The sequence below is a fragment of the Haliotis rufescens genome, unplaced genomic scaffold, assembly GCF_023055435.1.
Source record: "Haliotis rufescens isolate VD_foot unplaced genomic scaffold, xgHalRufe1.0.p SCAF_8, whole genome shotgun sequence".
Lineage (NCBI taxonomy): Eukaryota > Metazoa > Mollusca > Gastropoda > Lepetellida > Haliotidae > Haliotis > Haliotis rufescens.
The window spans coordinates 35,557,587-35,584,418 of NW_025964372.1; the positions used below are offsets into that span (position 1 = coordinate 35,557,587).

Consider the following 26,832-nt stretch of genomic DNA (forward strand, 5'->3'; position numbering starts at 1 on the left):
GTTTGATAAGATTTATCCCCAGGTTGATCAGTGGTGTGTGACATCTACAAACGTTTAATGGCTATTGCAGTAGGTATGCAGGGCATCGCCGCTCACTGTGAGAACTGATACAACTAGATTCTAAGGATCCTGTGAAGAGGTGAGGTGAGGTGAGGTGAGGTGAAATGGGGTTTAATGTCGCATCCAAGATTATCGCAGTTATATAGCGATGCACATGCACGTACGTGTGTGTGTGGCTGCTTGTACTAGTCCAGACTGATGCCGATTGATAGTGCTAGCCCACTGAGGTACCATGCTGCAGTTTTACATGAATACACCACTCAGACACAGTATACTGACTCCGAGCTGACCATTCCTTGTTTTAGCCCTTTAATGCTGAGAGCCAGACAGGGTATCAACAAGTACCATCTTTGGGTATGAAGCGGGTGGGGATCTGGGCAGAAGCTCTACCACTAGACCCAAAGGTGGTCCTGTAAAATCTGGGTTAGACTTGGTCTTCAGCAACCCATGCTTGTTGTAACAGGCAACTAATGGGACCGCGTGATCAGACCTACTGACTTTGTCAATGCATGTCATCATATAACAAATGCGTAGATCAATGCTCATGATGTCAGTCACTGGATTGTCTGGTCCAGACTTGATTATTTACAGATCGCCGTCATATGGTTGGAATAGTGCAACAAAGATAAACAAAGATATTGAGGCCATGCAGTGTGATGAACAGAAGATGCTGATGGAGAGAGGGATCCAATGGTTACATTAGGTTCTGGGTGTAAGTGCAGCTACATCCATATATCCACCTCCACAGCAGGGTACAAACTGACAAGTCCGCTAATGCAAGTTCAGCACAGTTCAGGGACTTGTGACATATCCTTGTGGACTTGTGACATATCATTGGCAAAGGGTCACTTTCCTGACTGTGATGCATCTCTATCTGAGTGAAGGCAGTGATCGTCTTCCTGGCTGTGATGCATCTCTATCTGAGTGAAGGCAATGATCACCCTCCTGACTGTGATGCATCTCTATCTGAGTGAAGGCAATGATCACCTTCCGGACTGTGATGCATCTCTATCTGGGTGAAGGCAATGATCACCCTCCTGTCTGTGATGCATCTCTATCTGAGTGAAGGCAATGATCACCTTCCTGACTGTGATGCATCTATATCTGAGTGAAGGCAGTGATCGCCTTCCTGACTGTGATGCATCTCTATCTGAGTGAAGGCAATGATCACCCTCCTGACTGTGATGCATCTCTATCTGAGATAAGGCAATGATCACCCTCCTGACTGTGATGCATCTCTATCTGAGTGAAGGCAGTGATCGCCTTCCTGACTGTGATGCATCTCTATCTGAGTGTAGGATACGATCACCTTCTTGACAACTGAGTTTATTGAATCTATTGGGCTGTATATTGTATCTGACCTTCACCTTTGCCTAGCAGTTTTAGGCATTCATAGATGAGAAGTGAAGCGCACATATCAGGGTAAGATAGCAATAAGTGGCAACTCGATGCTGATGCCCTTTTTGAAATATGTATGGGTGGTATCAGAAAGAATAGGCAAGCACAGTTTAAGCTTCATATAGCCGTCTATACCAATACTGCTGACATTGCATAAATATTTGATATCACTTTCAATTGCTGTCTATTGCTTTTTCGTCAGAACCATCATCCACACTGTTCCACCATCCACACTGTTCCACCATCCACACTGTTCCATCATCCACACTGTTCCATCATCATCTACACTGTTCCACCATCATCCACACTGTTCCACTGTTCCACACTGTTCCATCATCCACACTGTTCCACCATCCACACACTGTTCCACCATCATCCACACTGTTCCATCATCCACACTGTTCCAGCATCCACACTGTTCCACCATCCACACTGTTCCATCATCCACACTGTTCCACCATCCACACTGTTCCATCATCCACACTGTTCCACCATCCACACTGTTCCATCATCCACACTGTTCCACCATCCACACTGTTCCATCATCCACACTGTTCCATCATCCACACTGTTCCATCATCCACACTGTTCCACCATCATCCACACTGTTCCATCATCCACACTGTTCCACCATCCACACTGTTCCATCATCCACACTGTTCCACCATCCACACTGTTCCATCATCCACACTGTTCCACCATCCACACTGTTCCATCATCCACACTGTTCCACCATCATCTACACTGTTCCATCATCTACACTGTTCCACCATCATCCACACTGTTCCACCATCATCCACATTGTTCCATCATCCACACTGTTCCACCATCCACACTGTTCCACCATCATCTACACTGTTCCACCATCATCTACACTGTTCCACCATCATCCACACTGTTCCATCATCAGCCTCACTGTTCCATCATCCACACTGTTCCATCATCCACACTGTTCCACCATCATCCACACTGTTCCATCATCCACACTGTTCCACCATCTACACTGTTCCACCATCCACACTGTTCCATCATCCACACTGTTCCACCATCATCTACACTGTTCCACCATCATCCACACTGTTCCATCATCCACACTGTTCCATCATCCACACTGTTCCACCATCATCCACACTGTTCCACCATCATCCACACTGTTCCATCATCCACACTGTTCCAGCATCCACACTGTTCCACCATCATCCACACTGTTCCACCATCATCCACACTGTTCCATCATTCACACTGTTCCACCATCAGCCACACTGTTCCACCATCATCCACACTGTTCCACCATCCACATTACTCAACCATCCACACTGTCCCATCATCCACACTGTTCCACCATCCACACTGTTCCACCATCCACAAATGTTCCACTATCCACACTGTTCCATCATCCACACTGTTCCATCATCCACACTGTTCCACCATCCACACTGTTTCTTGTGGGAGGTGAATAGAACAACTGCATGCACACAAGTAGGTTGCTGTTACAGCAATGATACAGCCCCCTTGTAACACCCTTCACAATGAAGATACAAGACCCACCTCCAAAACATTTTTTAAATAATTTTAAGTCTTCCTGTCATGCAAATATGTAGTCCTATCATGTAGCAATCTTTTTTGCTATGATTCTGCAGATTGCTTTTTCTCAGTAAATCTACAAAATTCAATAACTCCGCCGGCCTAAAGTATCATTTTGTGTTCATTTTGCTTAATTTGTGTCTGACTTATTTGACCCATTTTGACATCATGGTTGCTAAGGAAACAACTCTTATTCTTGGAATACAATGGTACATAAAAAAAGCCAGCACCAGAAACATGTTTGTTCTTCCTTACATAGATTTAATAAACTCTAAAGACAACATCTGATATTATATCATATTTGCTATACACCTTAAGCATCAAAGAAGATATTTAATAGTATATAGAATTGGAGAATTACAAATTATGAAGAATATAAGAAAACAAAGATGTGATCCACTTCACGTTGGCATATCCAAATTATGATTGTATTAGAGACAAAGATCGATTTCAAATTTTAATTTTATTAATTTGTATTAATTTATACTGATTTCCTCAGTATTGTACTCCAATGTTCAACCAATGGAACCCTGTCTTTATATGTAAACCATGACTCTATGCAGTCCCCCGGGAGCTTAGAATGAAAATCAAGTGTACACTGATCCTTTGACCAGGGTAACAGTGCTTTGAGCACTCTTTAGAGGACATCTTCCCGAGGCAAGAGAGTTAACTGACTTTAAAAGTCCAGTTTCCACCCTTGCCAAACTAGGCTTGAATTCCTAGGCTCGATCGTAGCGCCACCAGTGGTTATTACTATGCCTCTCCTATGGACCAATCAGATTCCACCTATCGTATCACTTGCATTTGCTTCAAACAAAATGGTGGCAACCAGTCAAGACGATCTGACCGATAATCATGATTTATATTGTGATAAAATGGGTCTTACATCATGAAGTGAATCAAACCATGTGAGCACCTAGATTAAAAACATGAAAAGATTTGGAAAATATCTGTTGACAACGAGTTGGTGGTGCTCATGCTTTGCAAATCCTGCAATCGACCGACATCTGAATGATTTCGATTTCCTTGCACGATTTTGATTGGACTATGCATAGACTCATTAGTCCAGCTAAAATCTAACTCCATAACACCAGCCCAGTTCGGCAAGGGTGGAAACTGGACTTTTTTAGTCTGTTAACTCTCTTGCCTCGGGAAGATGTTTAGAGGGTGGATTTGGTGCATTTTAGATATGCACATTATTACCATGCTCTTCACCAGTATAATAATATTCACAAATTTTACCTATTTACCTACTGTTTTTGTGCCACAATGCTATGTACATTCCAAGTGTCTACAGTATTTGGGCCTGGCCTTACTGAAATATACTTGCACTTCACTATAACTGATTCTGTTATTAGGGATACCTTATAGATCTGATGTCCCCAAAAATGGAAATGACAAAAAATGTATCAGAAAGTGATTTATTCTGTCTTTATTCTTTGATTAATGGCTTTAAAAAAATATAAAAAGAATAAATAAATTGACATCAATTAAAAAATCAGTTAATCTTTCCTTGCTATGTTGAAGACATGCTGAAGATCGTCCTGTAGCTGATGATTGTCTTGAGGCTGATGCGGAGGCTGCTATGACGCAGCTTTGACCTTTAATTTCCTCACATCATTTACAAAGCACCCAGGGATATCATCCAAATTGTAAATGCAACATAGACATTAAAATGAGACTTTCCACTTGGAACAAACACTGTGTACCCAGGCACCGACTACATGAAAAACACACAATATAATGCTGGGAGACAGACCATTAGTAACTCTTTATAACTCAAAACAAATGTCCCTGGCGTCAAAAATGAATTTCATTTGGAAAAAACTGAACTTCTTGTGTCGATAATGCCTTACCTTTTTCATACACTTATCATAAATAATATGTATGAAACATATATGCTGCATGGATGCTAATTAGAGCTCTTTCCTGGGAAAGGGAAACCCTTGATGTTGGGAAAGGCTTTGGTTGAGACCTCGTTTATTTCTGTAATCTACATTTATCACTGCTCATATTGTCACTATAAATATTCGTGGCTTTACTGTCCAGTAGCTATATTTGTAGTGAGAGATTTTATTATCTTGTTAAAATGGCCAGCACAGGTGATGGGGTGTGCAACGCAGCTTGGCAAACACAGGATAATTGAAAGAAAATAATGTGTTCAGCAAGGACATACCTATCATTAATATATATGTTGGTCTGTTCACATATCACTGGACACCTGCCCTCACAGAGCATGCATGAAGACTAACTGGAGATATATAGGATGTCAGATGTCGTGTTGAGGGTCATTGTATGGTTGAAACAGAATTTGTTTGTTTTTTCAATATGTTGTCATCCGATCTTGAGAGGTATATGGTGTGATGTACCCTGTGTTAGCTTATGTACCCCGAGCTATCAGGCTCACACAGAGAACATCACCCCATATGACCCATAAAGATCCGGGTTAGAATAGGTCTTCAGCAACCCATGTTTGTCGTAAGAGGCGACTATGCCTGTCGTAAGAGGCGACTATGCTTGTCGTAAGAGGCGACTATGCTTGTCGTAAGAGGCGACTATGCTTGTCGTAAGAGGCCACTAACAGGATCGGGTGGTCAGGACTTGGTTGATGCATGTCATGTATCCCAATTGTGTAGATCGATGCTCATGATATCAATCACTTGATTGTCTGATCTAGACTTGATTATTTACAGACCGCTGTGACAAAGCTGGAATATTGCTGAGTGTGGCCAGTAGAGTGGGTTTCCCTGTGAAGCCCTGAGTTAGAATTGGTCTTCAGCAACCCATGCTTGTCTCCCCTGTGAAGACCTGAGTTAGAATTGGTCTTCAGCAACCCATGCTTGTCTCCCCTGTGAAGACCCGAGTTAGAATTGGTCTTCAGCAACCCATGCTTGTCTCCCCTGTGAAGACCCGGGTTAGAATTGGTCTTCAGCAACCCATGCTTGTCTCCCCTGTGTAGACCTGAGTTAGAATTGGTCTTCAGCAACCCAGGCTCGCTGACTTGGTTGATGCATGTCATTGTATCCCAATTGTATGGATCGATGCTCATGATGTCAATCACTGGATTGTCTGGTCCAGACTCGAGTATTTACAGACCACTGTTGTGGTCTGAAAATGGAGCAGATGTCTTTTTTGTAACATATATCAGACTCAGATTAATTATTTGTAGAAAATTGCTTGACTACATATAAACAAAATGTCATCTCATACAGCCTTGCACAATAGTCAGTTACATAATTTGGGTGTCAGTTAAAATATAACAGTATAACAATATATATGATTTTGAAAACTATCTTTGGTGGAGTAAGATATAAAAATGGTCTTACATGGTGTATAACCTCAGTTTCCTGCAGTCAAGGTATACATATTACATATCACTGGGAACCAATCTGTTCTGGTATTTTGAACAGTTAAAGGTCACCATTCTATAGCAGTAATGAAAATGTTAAATATTTCAATTTTATGTAGTCAGAGCTAGCTAGCTAGCAATTGATATTCAAGTCACACAGCAAATTGGACAGTTATGTGAAACAGTTTTACTTATTTCTTCCCAAATTGGTGGTATTATTCCAACTGTTAACACTGGCAAGGTCATGTTTAGACAAAGGTTTCTTGTAATGGAAGGTTTCGGATATGGTGCTTACAAAGTCAACCATTCAAATACATAGGGTGAATTTAAATTCATCGCTGGAATGTTTGTGTAGGACTATTTAATGTTGGAAGGTGACAACATGGCCGTGGGCTGTCATTGTCATGACAATTATGTTTGTCTGGGTTCACACCTACTTCATAATTGCTACTGAGTTGACTGTAGTTTCTTTCATAACGCTCCATTTGTTAAAAGTAAATAATGATTATCGTCCAATTAGTCATGTTAGATCTGATAGCTGTGTCCACAAGACTCCTAGTTGTGATGGATTTGAACTGTTCACAAAGTGAAGTCACTTGAGAGGATTTGTAGCAGTGTGGGCCACATCATCTGAAATGTTTGTGAAAAGGTGCTACTGGTTTTTTAAATAAAGACAAGAAATAACTTACCATTATTGTTAATCTTTTCTAAAAATGGAGTCCATTGTAAGATTCCCAGTATATTACAAGCATGTGTTTTTGAATCACTATCAAATAGTCATACTAAGTGTTTGTAGTACTTGTCACAAACACATGCAAAGGCAAGTCAACTGTTAACTGAAAAAACATGGGAACATATGGCACAAGTTAAAATAGGGAATTGCATCGGACATAATTTTTGTCACTGATGGGTCAAATTTGGAAATGTCTACCATAAAGTATTTTGAAAGCTTTACAAAGGCCTTGAATGTTGTAATCCTGTGAAGATCCGGGGTAGAATAGGTCTTCAGCAACCCATGCTTGCCGTAACAGGTGACTATGCTTGTCGTGAGAGGAGACTAACAAGATCTGGTGGTCAGGCTCACTGACTTGGTTGATGCATGTCATCGTGTCCCAATTTAGTAGATCGATGGTCATGATGTCAATCACTGGATTGTCTGGTTCAGGCTCAATTATTTACAGACCGCCATCATACAGCTGGAATATTGCTGAGCGTGGCGTGAAACAACAAACAAACAAATAAACTTGAATGTTGTAACCCTGATCAAACAATTTTTAGCAAGCATCATATGACACTCTTTGAAATTAATGTAGAAAGAGCACGCTCGAATGGTACCTCAAACGTCTTGACATGTAGATACCAAGGGCTGTAGACCCGTGAAGATCCAGTATAGAATACCATGCTTGCCGTAACAGGCGACTATGCTTGGCGTAAGAGGCGACTATGCTTGTCGTAAGAGGCGACTAACAGGATCGGTTGGTCAGGCTCGCTGACTTGGTTGATACATTTCATTGTATCCCAATTGCATGCTCATGATGTCAATCACTGGATTGTCTGGTCCAGATTTGATTATTTACAGACTGCCATCATATAGCTGTAATATTGCTGAGTGCGGAGTTAAATAACAAACAAACAAACAAACAAACAAACCAAGGGCTGGAGCTGCTGGAGTGTGATGCAACATGAAGGGAAACATATTGTCCAGTACATCCTTTATTACACAATACATTTCTCTCCTCCAAAATACATCCTTTATTACACAATACATTTCTCTCCTCCAAAATACATCCTTTATTACACAATACATTACTCTCCTCCAAAATACATCCTTTATTACACAATACATTACTCTCCTCCAAAATACATCCTTTATTACACAATACATTTCTCTCCTCCAAAATACATCCTTTATTACACAATACATTTCTCTCCTCCAAAATACATCCTTTATTACACAATACATTACTCTCCTCCAAAATACATCCTTTATTACACAATACATTACTCTCCTCCAAAATACATCCTTTATTACACAATACATTTCTCTCCTCCAAAATACATCCTTTATTACACAATACATAACTCTCCTCCAAAATACATCCTTTATTACACAATACATTACTCTCCTCCAAAATACATCCTTTATTACACAATACATTACTCTCCTCCAAAATACATCCTTTATTACACAATACATTACTCTCCTCCAAAATACATCCTTTATTACACAATACATTTCTCTCCTCCAAAATACATCCTTTATTACACAATACATTTCTCTCCTCCAAAATACATCCTTTATTACACAATACATTACTCTCCTCCAAAATACATCCTTTATTACACAATACATTTCTCTCCTTCAAAATACATCCTTTATTACATAATACATTACTCTCCTCCAAAATACATACTTTATTACACAATACATTTCTCTCCTCCAAAATACATTCTTTATTACACAATACATTTCTCTCCTCCAAAATACATCCTTTATTACACAATACATTACTCTCCTCCAAAATACATCCTTTATTACACAATACATTTCTCTCCTTCAAAATACATCCTTTATTACACAATACATTACTCTCCTCCAAAATACATACTTTATTACACAATACATTTCTCTCCTCCAAAATACATCCTTTATTACACAATACATTTCTCTCCTCCAAAATACATCCTTTATTACACAATACATTACTCTCCTCCAAAATACATCCTTTATTACACAATACATTACTCTCCTCCAAAATACATCCTTTATTACACAATACATTTCTCTCCTCCAAAATACATCCTTCATTACAAAATACATTTCTCTCCTCCAAAATACATCCTTTATTACACAATACATTTCTCTCCTCCAAAATACATGCTTTATTACACAATACATTACTCTCCTCCAAAATACATCCTTTATTACACAATACATTTCTCTCCTCCAAAATACATCCTTTATTACACAATACATTACTCTCCTCCAAAATACATCCTTTATTACACAATACATTTCTCTCCTCCAAAAATCCTTTATTACACAATACATTTCTCTCCTCCAAAATACATCTTTTATTACACAATACATTTCTCTCCTCTAAAATACATCCTTTATTACACAATACATTTCTCTCCTCTGAAATTAAAACAAAAGATTTTCCTGATGCTGTGGAAAAGAGCTGGCTAGTTTTGCTTTTGTATGTACCATATTTGACGTAATAAGCACCTGGGGCGCTCTCAAAATTAGAAATAGGTGGCTCTTGTTAGAATATAATTTTGGTGAGAAAAAAACAGAGTCGAAAAATTGTAAAGTTTTTGGTTGATGCTGACAGCCTGAAATGATACAAAAGAAAAGTATGTGCGCATCAAACATGACAGATATATTTTCCAGAATTTAATTGCCCATAATTAAGGGTGCATATAACACACGAGTTTGTATTATACACGAATAAATAAATCTTGTGTACATTGATCAATCGGAAGGGGTGCTCATTGGGATTGTTCACTAGCAAATATATTAGCAAATATCTCCATGGGCGCTTATTACGTCAAATACGGTATATATATATGCACTCTTGAAAATCACATGCGTGAAACCGGTTGAGTAAATTATACAGCTCATCTTTGGACTTTTGTATCTATCTATCTATCTATCTATCTATCTATCTATCTATCTATCTATCTATCTATCTATCTATCTATCTATCTATCTATCTAGTGGTTTTGTTTTCATGAAATAAAAATATTCCACTGTCATGGTACAGGACTAAGGGAAAGTCATCCCTCTTGTTTCACAGTCATGTGGATAATAGCTTTTTGTCACTCTGAGTCTTTATTCATGGATCTAAATATTAAACAGATGAGGCAGTTGCACTGATCTCTTTTACTTCTGGCTCAATGGTAAATCAGTGGCATGGAATGGGCTATTTGAACAATATCAGATCATCAATACACCTGAAGCTTAAGTTAAACTTGGTCAAATTCCCTTGTTTTGACTTTGCCAATCTAAACAGAAATTCCCATTCATATGCATAAAGAATGGATCTGCTAGGATTGGTGCCCAGTTGGTGCCCATGGGGATGCCTACTTCTTGCCTAAATGTCCTATTACCAAATTTCACATAGATTTTATCAATAAGGAAGTTCAGCATTTCACATATTGTTGTCTCTGTAAACTTCAGATGGCATTTGCTTTCATTTTTGACAAATATTCCTGAATGTTTGAACATAGAGGTGAGGTGAAATTGGGTTTAACGTCGCAGCCAAGATTTTTGCACTTATATAGCGACGTGCATGTACGTGTGTGTGTTTGTGTGGCTGCTTGTACTAGTCCGGACTGATGCCAGTTTATAGTGCTAGCTCACTGAGATACCATGCTGCAGTTTAACATGAATACCCCAATCAGAAACATTATACTGACTCCGAGCCGACCAGTCTTTGTTTTAGCCCCTTAATGCCGTGTGCCAGACAGGGTAACAACAAGTACCATCTTTTAAGGCCTTTTGGTAACACCTTTTAACGCGGCCGGTGATTGAACCCCGGACCATCTGCGCTCCGGGCGGACGCTCTACCACTAGTCCACAGAGGAGGTCTTTGAACATAGAGGTGTAACTATATCTATGGTCATATTTAGAACATATTTTGTGACAAATGCCCATGAATCAAAGAATGATGTTGTCTCTTATGTTTGTCATGTGGGATAGTGATGTACAAAGTTAAAAAATCAAACGTTTTGACATAATTGAACTTGTTTTTTGGGGATATTGCAAATATTCAAGCAAATCCTTTGAGTTTTTGAGAGTCCACATGGTATTTAGAAATACTGATCAATTATTTGAGTTGCAATAAGCTGTGTTTCTGGGCCCTGTTCCAAAAAGTGATCTTAGCATGTAGACTGCAGTAAATCTCCAGGAAAGTATGTTAGGACAATAGTATTATTCGGAAGACTGCAGCAAGTCTACAGTAGGACTGGGAGTCATGCACATGAAAAGTGTTGGTCCTCACTCATGGGGAGTACAACTAAATGCTCTTTCCAACTTTGTCATATTGGAGTGTGAGTGAGTAAGTTGGGTTTAACGCCTCTTTTAACAGTATTCCAGTTATATCACGGCGTGTCAGCTTAATGTTTGAGGGAAGCCCGAAGTGATGCAGGTCTCAGACGTTTACCACTTCCGCGAAACCCATGAGCACGGGTATGGTGCTGACAAACCTAGAAACATAATCGGGGCGAGCCGGGATTCGAACCCACAATCATAGGTTTCTGGCGCGACCAAGGGATGCAACTCTGCACAGCGAATCGCGGTGCCTTGGACGACTGGGCCACCCGTGCCCCCTGTTATATTCGAAGTCTGTACAGCATGGAAGAACAACATTCATAAATACAGTGTTGTAATCCCAGATTTGGTTAGGAAGTATCTATTTGATTTCAATGGGGAGGGGGGGATTTTTTAAATGAATAGTTTGTTCGGAAATACACCCAGAATGAATAGTTTGGTGGAGATGGTGAAAAAAATAAATAGATTGTTTGTGGAAAATACCCAAATGTTTGTTGATTACAGCTGGAAAAAAGAAATCCTTCTCAAATCAACCCTCCCCTATACAAATTAAATGGATGCTCCCTTGTCTGTAAAAAGTATATCTATTTATCCCATGGTCTAAAAGGCATGTTATGTGCTTGAATTTGAGACTCTACTTATTTCCGAGATATCATTGATCCTTTTATTTCATCATAGGAATTTTTATCTGATTTTAATCGTGAAATGTTAACCTCGTTTTACCTTTTTTATTCAAGAAGGGATTCCTGCACTCTCATGCTATATTTTTTCTAATTCTATCCTATTTGCAGTTCTCCGCAAGTATGGACATCAAAATAAATCACCTGAGCCAATATGAAATATTACATAAAGCAAAGTAAGGATCGTAATGATAGCAGATTAAGGCTTCACTGTGTCATCCCTAATAGATGCCAGGGGCATTAATGGAGTAACAGAGCTTAAAGCCATCAACATATTTTACGTAGTGAGTCAACGTTAAGGGCTGCCACAGCTCCAGGAGGCTGTAGGTGTCAAACTGGACATTGCGGCTTGGTCACTCTTATTGGTTTGTAATTGCCTGGCAGACGTCAAACATCCCTCTTCTCATATCTTCACTGGTCAAGCGGTCAAGCGTAACTGGCTATACATCATGGTCACAATGTCACATGCTAGCTGTGAAGCTGGTACACCTCTGTTCTTGTAAGGCCTCACACAGCAAACTCTGAACACTGTTGAACTCTTTCAAGAAGGTTTGTATTTAATGTTCTGTACTTTTCGGACATAGGTGCAAGTATTTTTGTCCTTACAGTTTATTGTAAACTAATGATAAGGAATCAAAGACATATACGTCTTTGAATAAACGAAAAAAGGAGTGGATTGCTGTAGGTCTTTTGAGGGTTATTTGTTACACATACAAGTGTTATGATTGATCATATTTTAGTATTTTGAATATGGATAAGTTTCATCTTCATAAAAACAACGAAAAACATTTCCTTATTCATAAGGGTAAACATAAGAAATCTCTACTAAAAGCAGGTTCAATTCTCAATTCAGACTACATCATAAGAATGTGTCCAGGTATTTGCAAACACATGCAAAGGCAAGTCAATTGGTCACCTGAAAAAACAAAGGAACGTATGGTACAAGTCAAAATAGGGAATTGCACTCTTACATGTGCAGAAAGAATTGCAAAAAAGATTCTGATAGTATAAGCTCAAGTTCGCAAGCCATGGATAGCTGAATTTACCAAACTTTAATAAAAATGTTTTAGTAGGGTCTGTAGTCACCCCATTTGAATGCAAATACTTGATAAGATAAGATAAGATAAGATAATATTTATTGCAGAAACGTTCCATTATTTTAAAAGACAATACATTATGATTTATATATACATATATACAGATATACATAATTTACATTCCTGTAGACACATACAAAAACAAAATAATCAATATTACATATTTTTATACATAAAATGTCAACGGTTGATTATGAAGGGGTATTTATTGTTTGAAATTATAGATGTGGAAACAAATGCAGTTGATATTGACTGCTTCATTATTTGACCGGATGTATTGAAATAATTTATCTTCATGACTGTGGACATTTACATTTACATTTTGTCTGGATAATATTTCAAAGAGTATATTTCTTTCTCGAGTGTGTTTAATACAGTGAAGTAAGTAATGTTATATAATATAAAAAATCAAAACCAGACAATAACCTCAATTATCCCTCAAAACAGATTCCATTGGGCGTAAAAGGCAACATAGCAGTGAAAATTATTTGAATGGATCACTGAAATCAGTGATGACACCAGGTGTTCGCAAAAAGCGTAAGCACATTCTGCCCAACAGGTAGCACACGCCAACCGCACAATTTGCATAAAAAGTATGTATCTGTGTCCAGTTTTCAATTCAGAATATTTTGGGGGTATCATAGCACAACCTTACCGTTCAGATAATTTTATCACAACAAAGTGTATCATCAACAATAATAATATATACAGAATAAATCGGTTGTTCATGCATAACAAATGTCCAATATCTATACTGTCGTGATGGGATCGCTTCAGAAACCAAATTTATGATACAACTATTCATCTAGAATATACATTAATATATTCTGTGTTCAAAAATAGTTCAGTTTAGGGTCCCAGATTACAGCTGAGAATGTATAAAATATCCATTATCGATTTCTTTATTTAGCGTTACAGAATGTAGGTTAGTCGTTGGTACAATTTATCAGGTGATATTATCAAAGTCTCATTGGTAACCATTTCCTGGTGCAACTGTCTCTAGTTTACACATCACGAGTCAGCTGTAATCCCCCGGAGACACAAGTCCTGTGTCTTTCCATTCATTACGGTAGCATCTTTTGTAAACATTAACCGCATCTTACCACGAGAAAAAAACACAGGGCACCTATTATCTAAGCTATGAATAATCATTCAAATGTTTACAGAGTAAATCAGTGGACAGTTTGTTAGGAAGAAACAATGTTATTGTTTGTTTATATCATCATTATTCATCATTTTTTTAAATTAGTGGAAAACATTGACATCCTTGTATATCAAACTTGACATGGACACCACAAAATGATTTAAACTTGGTAAGAGTCACTGTAGGATTAAGCGCAACAACAAAAAAACACAACAATACTTTTGTATCGTGTATGTAGCTATCAGCGCCATCTATCTCCCCATGACAAAGTTATGCCGGTGCAGCTCTCAGTCGATGATACCTGCCCAGGTAGCTCTGACAACATCAAAAGAGCTTTTGAAGCAGAAAATTTACGGTAGCCTTTTTTTACTCTGTTTCACAATCTCCTATTCACTTAATGTATATAGCAGTTCTTTGTATTGGATGATATCCGTCAAATGCCCCAAACTGTGATTACTATCAGTAGAAAAGCTTGTGCCTGATATGATCATCAACCGATTCAGACATGGTTCAAGTGGAGAAATTTAGTTTTTTATGCTTAGTTTACAGTTAGTCGGTTTCTTTAATACTCTGATTTGTACGGAAAACTCGGCTTGCTTGACAAAAGTGACGTCTTGGAAGGTTTTACGGGAATAAAAGAAAGATTTCTACACATATTATATAGGATGTGAAGATCATTATGCAGTAAGTTAACAGTCATGTGTGTGTGGTGCTTCATATATTGTCACAGGCTTGTTATGGTAATGAACCACAGAATGTTTTATGTTAGAAGAGCAGTGTATAGTGTTGCTGAAGTTTCTTTGAAGATCTGTCTTGTCTTGAATAAAACTTGGTGAAAGTGATTTTGTTATAACATTATGTTTGAAGTACATATTCATGATGAGGAATGACCATGTTTGACTTTGAAATAATTCTCAGACCAATTTTATGGCTGTTTTTTTTCTTCTTTTTCATTTTTTACTGTTTATATGCTATGAGCCAAAATAGCATCATGTTGAATTTTTTCTTGATATATTTTTTCATATGGGTGGAAACATATTGAAAATTGTCAGGTTTTGTTGTTGTACTTACTTGATATTGTTTACAGTTGTGGAAAAAGCTCTGAGAAAATAAGTTGTCATGACTCTGCAGTCTGACATGTTTATTCAAAGAAGAATTAATTTTACATGGCAGATGTGCATATTCAATCACGGTGTGTTCAGAAAAGGTAAAAACAGGCTTGGCATCAACTAATGTGTGAAGCTTCCAAACACAGAGTTTGGGAAATGTTCAGTTGTTAAAACAGAAGCAAACATTACCCGTGTTCATGATAGAAAAAACTAACATGTTATCAGTTTAGTTACTATCAATTCAAGATATGTCACTGGATAAGAGCAATAATATTGAATGGCATTGTTAAACCCCATTGCACCACTCCTTCTGTCTGTCTGTCTGTCTGTCTGTTTCTCGCTCTCTCTTTCTCTCTCTCTCTCTCTCTCTCTCTCTCTCTCGATAATCAAGCTATAGGACAGTAGTCTGAAATTATTAAAATCTGGACTATGCAGTCCAGTGATTGACATCATGAGCACCTCTCTGTCTGTCTGTCTGTCTGTCTGTCTGTCTCTCTCTCTCTCTAGAGATAATCAGGCTATAGGACAGTAGTCTGAAATTATTAAAATCTGGACTATGCAGCACAACATGAAATCTCACAATTAGCTATTGTGTGTGATAGCTCTATGAACGTTACCTTTGTGAATGGAATCTGGGGCATTATAAATGGACGTATTATCATGATTACATATGTCATGATCAGCTGCCTAATTTGTGTAATTGTAAACACACCCATGTTAGCTCAATTTACCAATAACGTTACGTCAAGAATAGAATATATATATATGTACTGGTCTGTTTATCAGCTTTGTAATTTAACAGAAATGTTTTCAAAAGAATATATAGATATTTTCGTTAGATAAAGTAGAACCATTAGACTGAACGCACTCAATTTCAGATTGAAAATTATACAATCTCTGACTTCAGCAATTGTATGTTGTCCAGACCAGTATCAACTGTGAGAGTGCAAAATGCTCCAGGGACTATGAGAGACTTCACTAGATACTCAATTTCAACTTCAGAGCAGTAAATATATAAAGAATGGTAACCTTTACCCCAAAGGCTTCCTTTTATTTGGCTGAGATGACTGTGATTGTCCCCAGGACATTTCTGCTGTCCATACTTCACTCGGACGCTGACTGGCAATTACATACACGGCAACAATATCAGAAGCTTTTTTCTAGTGGGTATTATGAACTGAATGTTTGATGTGAAACAAATTAATTAGCAACGTCTCGAGTTGTGGCAGGATATGGAGACTGTTTGTAGAGAGAAGAACTTACCAGTGCTGTGCTTTTTTTAAGGAAACTTAAGGTTTACAGGTACAGAATTGTTTTAGCATGTAGCAAGTTTATTAAGTATTCTTTCAAATTTTTAAAATAAATTTGATAAAATTTGCAGACATTTGCTTTTAGCTAAACAGGTCTCCATTCCACAAAGTGATCTTAGCCCTTAGGTGATTGTATAGACTAACAATCATCCTCGCTAACATTGCTTTGTGGGTTGGGTTCAGAACTTCAGGACAAGGTCCAATTCACAACTGTGAAAGGGATGATGCTGAAACTTTAGGAGGATGTCCAACACCATAACGGCACCCAATATTTGTTCATGGCATTAAAATATAAAGATAAGCTTCTTTTTTTTAAATTAATAAATAAAATTGTGAATGTTTTCAAGAATCTTCTTCTCAGACACAAGGTCTAGGAATCTGAAACTTTGATACGAGGCGTAGCAAAACAATTGTTTTCAGACATGTTTATACCACTCAAATAGAAAAATACCATCTTTTAAAAAAATAGAAAATTGGTAAAATTTTAAACTTTGAATATCTTTAAGAAGCAAAAGGCCCTTAAGGATGAAGTATAGAGTCATAATGAGACCTGAACTTGTTCATAGGATGGAATTCACAAATCTTGAATTCCTAAATTAAAGAAAATATTCTTTACTATGTTGAAAATGTTTAAGCCCCATTTCCTCAGAAAGAAAAAGGCTCAGAGAGATGAAATGTTCATCGGATTATGTGTATTAACAGTAGGGTTCACATTTAATCATAGTAATTTGATTAAGGAGAAAGTTTTTTTGTGTGTTTAATTTCACTGATAAAACTAAAACTTTGTATTTAAGAAAACAATTATTTGCTTCTTTAAGGTATCATCATCTGCACCCAACCTTTGTCATTGACATTGTTGTGAAAATAAAATATCTCAGAAACCGTTTTTCCAAATGTTACCATTACCAAGAAAAAATAAGGCTAATTATTTTACTACATAACTTATTATGACAGGTGAGCAACAGTCCCTTGGCACTTATTAGTATGACAGTACAGGACGTGAATTCCCAGTTTCCAAGTATTTTCATTTTTCAAATAATGAGCTTTGTCACCTGAAACACTAAACCATTCTGACATCCAATACAATATTGTCAGTAAAATGACTAAGTTTGACACATCCTTTAAATAATTTAAACATAGTGGTAGAAAAAAAATGCAAGTTGATTGATTACTTGCTAAAAAACATCCTGGGTGGTTCGACCTCATATAAGTAGCATTAAAATTTGGAATGATCCCTGTAGTGGAATTTATGAGACGATATTAAGACATCCTTACTGTGTGAACCTTCTATTAAAAGGTTGATCAAAGTTCTGCTTTTGCCAACTGTTGTGTGAGAGTACCCGTGTTTTGTGAGACATTTGTACAGGTGATTTACCCGTCTCCTCAGGTGAGCAATCACTCACCCACATCAGGGGGGGGGGGACAGAAGATGCTAACAACATAACTTACATTGAAATTACAATTGCCAAATCCTTTAGGGCTATTAAATACTTATCCAGCTGTTCTATTGAAATGTTTGACAATATGATCACCGTAAAAATTAGCAGTAGTAAATTATCCTGCTCTTAAATAATTTTTGGGACATTCATATCTGATAAAGATTTTATGGTTTAAATCTTCAGGACTCTAGTTGCTGATTTATACAGCCTCGATTAACTGTAAGTGGAAACAAGGAGTTATCCTGCATTAACCTCTCAATACCTGGGATGTTTATGTAAAGTCAGTGTGTGTTTTTTTCGGAGTGGATTAACTACATACTTCCGACAACCTGAGGCCACATGGGTCCGTGATCAAGCTGTGTGCCGATTTGATTAACCATACATTATTTTTCACACTTGATTTCTCAAAAACCTTTGTAAGTATAGAAGTGTTTGGAGCAGTTGTGAAGCTATTGAAGTTGTGGTCATGACTAGCAATGTTGACACAAGGCATTGAGGTGTGAAGGGACCCAAGCCTCAAGTCACTACCAGAGGGTTAGAAGTCAGGTATGTGTGAAATGGGGGGTAAGATTCTCTATAGCCTTTGTACTTGCCTCTACTCACCTCACAACTCCCAACACCTACTTTGATAGGTGTAGCTTGAACATACCTGCATAGTTGAATTTGCTGGTGAAGGAAATCTATTGCTCGGGAAAGCTTTGTTTTTAAGTGAAGAAAGCCTCGTTGGTTTAACGAGATTTTCCTTGTGTAGTTAAGCTGTGGCTACATTTGGTTTTGTTACTGTTGTGTGGTGCATTCATTAGACCTGTGTATACTATTCAAAAGAAGTTAAGGATCATCTGATTCTTTCATATTGTATAGTTCATGCCACTATAGATTAACTTTAGTAATATAAAAGAATCGTGTGTAACTTTTTTTGAGTTATATATAGAGCTCATGGCTCATGGCACATGTGTAGTCTCGGTGTATGGACACATACTAATCTATTATGGTGGATGTTATTCAATGATTATGCGACACGTGAAGATCCAGGGTAGACTAGGTCTTCAGCAACCCATACTTGCCGTAAAAGGCGACTCTGCTTGGGTGGTCAGGTTTGCTGAGTTGGTTGAGGCATGTCATCTTATCCCAATTGCGTGGATCGATGCTCATAATGTCAATCACTGGATTGTCTGGTCTAGACTCAATTATTTACAAACCGTCGTCATATAGCTGTAATATTGCTGAGTGCAGCATTAAACAACGAACAAGCATACAATGAGTTTGTGTTATACACTCATCAATATTCCAGCTATATGACAGTGACATGTAAATAATCATTTGATGGCCTTTTACGATCAGCACAGGTTGCTGGGGATCTATTTAAACCTGGAATCCCCTCAGGGGAACAGTATATAACTTTGTATAACTTCTTGTTACATATGCAATATGTTTAACATTGTTCTTTGTAAAGATATGGCCATGTATTACATAGCAACTGTAACTATGCATTAGACGCCAACTAGGGGGATGCTAGCTTGGACTGGGGGTTGAAAAACGGTCACCCAATACTTGGACAACCTATGATGGGAGAATTCCAAATAAAAAAGAAATATAAAGTTTTAAAAATCATATGCTGGACCAAAACAGTTAGGGATCATGAAATATTTTTTGTTCGTGCACGTAAATAAACTACCAAAAAAATATAACCAAATATATTCATGATCCTTTACTTTTTTTGTACAGTATAGTTAAGTAAATTTGTAAAACTGAAAAAAACAACAGTGAAAATGCAGTGGAATCATTAAGTTTCTAATATATTTTTTTAAAATCATATTGATTATTTGAAGTTTTTGCCCAAACAGTAGCACATTCATATGATGTTACCACATGAAAGGAAGATAGTTTCTTATTTAGTTTTCCTCCAGGCTATTCCAAATAAAGCCACATCCTGTATGTTTTACAGGAATCCCTTGTCTGTTCAATTCAATCTGAGCTTGTAATTGTTCAATTTAGTTTCACCGAAGAATTAGGGAAGTTCAAAATGATTAATTTCTAGACATCAAAACCATTCCTGGCAGACTAACACATCAAATGTTTCTGTGTAAAAACTAGAATGTACAGGAGGGATTGTTCACTGTTCAAATGTCACTATGGCGATGTGAATGATACAAGGGTGGAAGATTAACTATTCCTGTGAACCATAGGTTATGTTGATAACATCATGAAATAGCTTAAAAATTATCTCCCAACATTACTGAATCTATTTTATTTTGAAATAGTGTATAAAACTTAATCATATATTATAAATTATAATTAATTTTTATATAAGTTCTATACTGTTATACTGTTAAAATGTGAATAGGCTTCAATACCGTAAAATTATTTTTTATAACTGAAAAGAAATATATACTTTTAAAAGAAGTTAAAGAATATGGCTATTTCCATTACTTTACTTAATCTGACATGGCATAGATTAACTGTAGTAATATGATATAATCTGCATTACAGATTAACTATAGTAATAAGAAAGAATGATGTGTTTCTTAACCCTTGCTTGTCATAAGAGGCGACTAACAGGATCGGGTGATCAGGCTTGCTGACTTGGTTGATGGATGTCATCGATCCCAATTGCATGGATTGATGGTCATGGTGTCAATCACTGGATTGTCTGGTCTAGACTTGATTATTTACCGACCGCCGTTATATAGCTGGAATATAGTTGAGCGCAGCGTTAAACAAAAAAGAAACAAACAAACGTTTCTTAAGTTCTTTTGAGTAGTATATGTTTTAATTATATCTCGTCTAATGTACACGTTTAAAAAATACTTAATAGGTTGAAAGTTTGAAGTTAACTTCATGTTATAACAGAAAAAGCTGACAGTGTTGAAAATCTGTGTTCTCACATCATACACCTGATGTTGAATTGTCTCTAGTTAGAAGTTACAAAATATCTGGTCAAGATCAACTCTATATTTCCAACTTTAGTATTCCGTTTTAATGACGAGTAGGTGTGGAAAGACCTTATAATGAGTATAACACACATGGCCAGCCTGGGGGTAGTCCTGCCCTGCTATGTGTGAAAGCACTTATGAATGGGAGAAAACAAGGGGCAGCCTTTAGCACTATAATGTTAGACACAGCGCAGCACCCTCAAAGGGGGTTTTCCACTTAGAACAACCCACCTCCTACATTCAGCCTAGCCACATTTCCCACCTACCCCCCTTTCTCATAATGAGTCTGCCCCAGCTCCATAATGAACCTTATATTGAAAGACATTGTTGGCTGTTCCACAGTGCTCCTAGCAGGGAGAGAGGCTGAGAGGGGAGTATGCTTGCCTGCTGCCGCATGGAACGTCAGTTAACGGAGACACGGACGTCCTGCATTTGGTCTTAGATTGTGTGTGTATAAGAAGGGGACACCCTCCACATGAGGTGTGACAAAGCCAGGATTGTGTAGTTTACTAGACTTACAACATCATGGATTACACATGGACTGACATGGCTAGGAGAAAGACTGCTACATCCTTCTCTCCTCTGTCGTTACGGATGCTACTATTGCTATGGATTGTGTACACTGGATGCTACGGTGATGTTTTTGTCGCAGGTGAGTACTACAACCAGGGCCATGGTTTCTATAGAATCTTACAACCAGTGTTGGCCAGTCTTTGGCCTGTGTCTTGTGCCTTACTTTTCAGCCGTTTCTTTGATTCCTGTCAATATTCAGATGGATTTGACCAAGGATTATCCAGTCTTTGTTGTAGTGTGTGTGTGTGCCTCATATCGACAGGAGACAGCCGTTCCAAGCATGTGCCACCATGGATTTTACCGCTAAATGGATTATTATGTGAATATGTCGTTACAAAGGATTAATAAAAACTTCAAAGGATACATACATTCTCCTCATGGATAAGTATATAATGACATAGAATGACATATTTTTGTTAAATTTTATGGATGCACACCTTCTAATTTGCAAAATTATTTTATTTTTCTGTCTACAAATTATTCATACATTTAATATGATAAGTTTCTGATGTTTCACTGAGTCTCTAATATTCTTATGATAAAATATTTATACTTGAATATTGATCTGTTGAAAACTTATATAAATTCCTTATAATGAAGGTCCAGCATAAATTAACCCATATTCATTATAACACACACACAAAAAAAGATGAAATGTCATTTATGAATAAAGGTCATCATGCAGATACATGTAAATATTTATTTCAAATATTGGGGGTCGTTATAATTATTTATTTATCAGTTTGTATTTTGAAGTCGGTGTAACTGTATAAATTGTTCAGTTAGGCTCTGGTGTCATGTTTCACTTGTTTTAATGACTGAATATTTAATGAGATTCGGGGGTACTCATGTATGTTAATTCGGTACATAAATAAGTACAAGGGAGAATAATCCCAACATGCCAGGCTATAGGAAATACACAATGGAAGTGTCATATCCCCTACTCATAAGTCTACCTTGAATTACAAGTTACTTCAATTAGTAAAAAAATGTCCCCCGAACAAATATGCTTATTGAATGATTTTGAATCAAGAGGTGAATGCATGACAAGGTGTGTTCATTTCTTGGTCACCCCTGAAGCCGTATTCTCTCCGTTCTGAAGCACGCATTATTCTCCTCTTTTAGCTTCCCCTGGGTATTTGCTCGGCCCAGGCTCGGCAGACATGCACATGTCGACCCCCATAGTATTTTCTGCGGCCGTGTTTGAGTATTTCTGTTGTGCTTTCAATTCATTTCTGGATCTTTTTAACCTCCCCGTTGTACGTATTTACATTGGCACCTATGAGTGTTATAATATGCATACACAACACAGTATTTGATGTCTGTGCGATCTTATAGCAGGTTATTGAGATTTATAGTCATGCTTGTGTTGTCTTCCTTTGACACCAAACCCCCATCCCATTATAATTTATATGTTTTTTGACTTACAAATATGCAGATGTATAGCTCAAGGAACTATATTTCACATTTTGAAGAAAAAATTATGCCAATTGTTTTGATTGAAAATATTAAATCCACTATCATTTTGATATGATTTCAATTATCATGAACATATTTTGATGAACTGTAATGTTTTAGTAGTCAATTAAATTTTGCTTAAACCTTGAGCTTAAAAAAAGGTTTAATAAAATTGTTATTGATTGATTTTCTGGTGTGGAGGTATTACAATATTTGTGATGAATAATGGTCCGATCAGGCAAATAGAGGATGTATTGTCATTTGGAGATTGAAAAAGACACACTTGAGTGTTGTAGCTGAATTTCTATAAGAGATAATAGCAGGGGGCTGCTTCCGAGACGTGGAGACTCCATCGTACAAGTTTTTGGAATTATTGTATTAATCTTGTCGAGTTATTGTAAATCCTTCTGATGTAGGCTGAGGGAAATGTGTGTGTTGGTTCAAGCAGTGCTCGTATCTTCCTTCTTCTGTAGCAATACTGACACCATAGTTCTATTTTTCTCAGTCCACATAACTTTAACAGGAATCTATCAGGAGAAAATGGGCTCCAACCGCTTCTTTTTCCCCGTTCTATCATACAGAAATCTGTAGAAGCTAAAAAAAGGAGAAATGTAATTCTGCCACGTCAAGTCGTGGTATTACAAAATCCATTCAGATTTGCAAGTTTGAAGCTAACCAAAATTTGCTGAAATCCAGTTGACACACAACAGTGAGGTATTGAGTTGGCTTGAATATTTATGAATCGAGCAGAGTGGATGTGCACTGTTTAGAACAGGCCATGTGACTAAGCTGAACGGCTCAGTGCTATACAATATGCCAGTGTATGACAGATGTTCCGACTTCTCATAGTAATCCCCGCAGGAATTCTGGCCACTTTTATCAGAGTGAGCTCCGTCCTGATCCAATTATTTGTTTTTACTTTCACTGAACTCTCAGTTGTACTTCCATCTAAAACCATCCACATGGAAATTTGTTTTCAAATCCATCCAGTGAGAGATAATCCTGTCTTTCATCTCCGCTCTCCTCGCTTCTAGGAACCTCTAGGTATTCTTTACTCTGGTGGTAGAGATATAGAGATTATTATACGAGCATGTGTGTTATAATGTTTACAAAAAGAGTGTCAGAATTCTTGTATTTTCTGAGCGGAAACAAGGGTAAAACATGACATTTTACCTCAGTTTCGAAAAATCAGTATGACACACATGTGAGTGTAATAATTTCTTTAATACCCATTATTTTTAAATCCTTTTGAGCTCCCCTTTAGAAAAAAGCACTCATCACGACCGCTATCTTAGAAAATCTCAATTGTTGAAAGATCTTCAGCTATGATGTTGTTTCTTGTGTGACGTCATTCCGACCTTACATCACAATAAGATTCAAATGACATGAACAATACACTGGTATTGGCACAAGTGCACGTACGTTTTTTATGAACTTGGTTATTTCTAAGCCTATGAGTAATAATATAAATCCTGTTTTAGAGGAGGTCTTTCGTCTTCACTTCACCTCAGGACATCTCCAGATATGCTTTGCTCTGGGTATTAGTCTCTATCTTCCAGCTTATGTAGAGGAAATCCTTGGCAATGCTTGTTCATACCTACATCTAGTTGTGTTTGTGCATGGATTATTTATGGATACAGAGAGTTTTCTCAGAGCTTCTTTCACAGTTTCACGGCAGACATTGATTGAGCATGTTCAGCACAGATAAGCACAAACCTTCATTACAGTGGTGAAAGTGGACGATGCTTAGTCGCTGAAAATATATCATTTTGATAAAAGCAAACAACTCCATTTAATTTGAAAAGGAGCCCCAGTGAGATGGGAGATTCAGAAACAGTGTTTATCAAGTTAAATGTTTGTCCTCATGTAATGTTTGAAACTCACAGAGTGTAATTTAGAAGCAATTGCAATTGTATTCCTGTGAACATGAAAACGCCATCATATAGTTCCCCGTGAAGAGCAGTTGTGAAAGGATGTACAATATATTTGATTAACAATACCACCATTTGATGCAAACTACAGGCAGCAAGGGTTCGGCTGAAACCGAAATAATGCTACTGCCGCATGGGAAGTGCCGAGAAATTATTCAGAGGTGGCAATTATCACAGAGCTCGCACAAGTCTTAAAGAGAACTCTTCAATGCACTGTGCATGACAAAATTCATTTCAAAATATTTCCATGTCAACAATGCAGGTTATTTATAGGTATTCTTGAAGGAACTGAAGTGCATTTCCTGAGATTCATATCAAGTTCATATTGTCTTACATATTGACATGTTTACGTCGTCTGCTCGAGTACTTTCATAAGGTGTCCTGTTTTTCCTCTCATCCAGAGTATGTAGTTGTATAAAAAAGAGACATTTTCCTTGATCTGCCAACCAGGTAGGGGTAAATGAGCTTATCTGTGAAGGAATGGAACTTTTTAGTAGCCTAGCAAATGGGAAAAATTCATCCAGAGAGAAAACGAATCTGGAAAAAAAATGAAATGTAACATTTGACACGCGGTACTCTCGTATTCAGAGATTTAGTACCTTTTGTCAGATTGTTTCAGACATTGTTCATTGGAAAAAAAATCTTATTAGACAACATGTTCTTATTAGAGATTGGTAACAGTAACTTTTTTCCCTTCCAATGTGTGAAATCTGCATTTTAGATCGAGTGAGGGGGTAGACTAACGCTGTGTTCTTAATAATCCTGGATTGCAATTAGGAGAGGTAGTCGAGTGGCAATGTTATTTGCTGTGCTAATCAAGTTTGCCACAAATTGCTTCACTTGACAATTTAGGCATAAACAATTGGACGATACTAAACTCCCTCTGGAGAGTGCGAGGGAATTTTGCTCTTCAGCCGAACAGTGTGTGCATGATTTAAATTCCAGCTCCCCTAGAATATTTCACCCCCTACAGACTTTAATTTTCTAAAAGTTTGGAATGCATGAAATCTCATTTTGGTCCCTGTTCTAATCAGGAAACCCAATATTAGCACACATGTCATGTGCCCAAGTCAGTGGTACTGTTAGGATTTCTAAATTTCATTTCATCCCATATTATCTTTGCTTTTTTTAAAAATGACATTATGAAATTAATTTAGAGATCAATTTTAATTTGAAGCTAAAATTTGGAAGTGAAATGGAGGTTGAAATTGGATAGCTGACATTTTCGTATATGATTATTCATAATGAAAGGTCTGGCTCATTTTGATAAACAAAAAATATGCATATATCCCGAGCCCTAATAAATAACACATGAGTATGCTGATTGTAACGAGTGGAGGTCACAACACTTGTGACCCAATCCCTTGTTTAGTATTTGTTGGACTGTCAAAACTGAATCAATAAAATGAAATTACCACTTGATACGAGAAACAGCTGTTGTGCCTGAGGCAATGCCCTATCTGTATATTTCATTCATAAACCAAACAGGCATTTTCCTTCAGCAATGGTGTTCAAACAGCTCCGATCTGCTCACAATGAGCCTTTCAATAACATTCCATACTCATGCACACAAATGAACAGTTAAAAAACTCTTAAGTTCTTTGATCTTTAAAGATTCCAAAACCATTCTCTGGCCCTCGGCACCATGCAGGGATGATAAAAGCTTTGCCGTTAGTACACATAAAACACATGATGAGAAGAGAGAAAAGGT

General features: G+C 37.4%; 2 protein-coding genes across 3 annotated transcripts in view; both read left to right on the top strand.

Annotated features, from left to right (window-relative positions):
* Positions 1-26,832, top strand: part of LOC124141796 (discoidin domain-containing receptor 2-like) — a 237,610-nt gene that overhangs the window by 63,107 nt on the left and 147,671 nt on the right. For both annotated transcript variants that reach the window (XM_046509913.2, XM_046509914.2), the window contains exon 2: positions 21,502-21,811. In XM_046509913.2, the coding sequence (XP_046365869.1) occupies positions 21,685-21,811 (127 nt within the window). In that variant the 5' untranslated portion in view covers positions 21,502-21,684. The remainder of the gene's footprint in view (positions 1-21,501; positions 21,812-26,832) is intronic.
* LOC125377015 (histidine-rich glycoprotein-like) lies at positions 1,457-2,918 on the top strand. Its single transcript, XM_048389797.1, has 2 exons — positions 1,457-1,482; positions 1,661-2,918. The coding sequence occupies exons 1-2, from the start codon at positions 1,457-1,459 to the stop codon at positions 2,916-2,918; spliced, it is 1,284 nt and encodes a 427-aa protein (XP_048245754.1).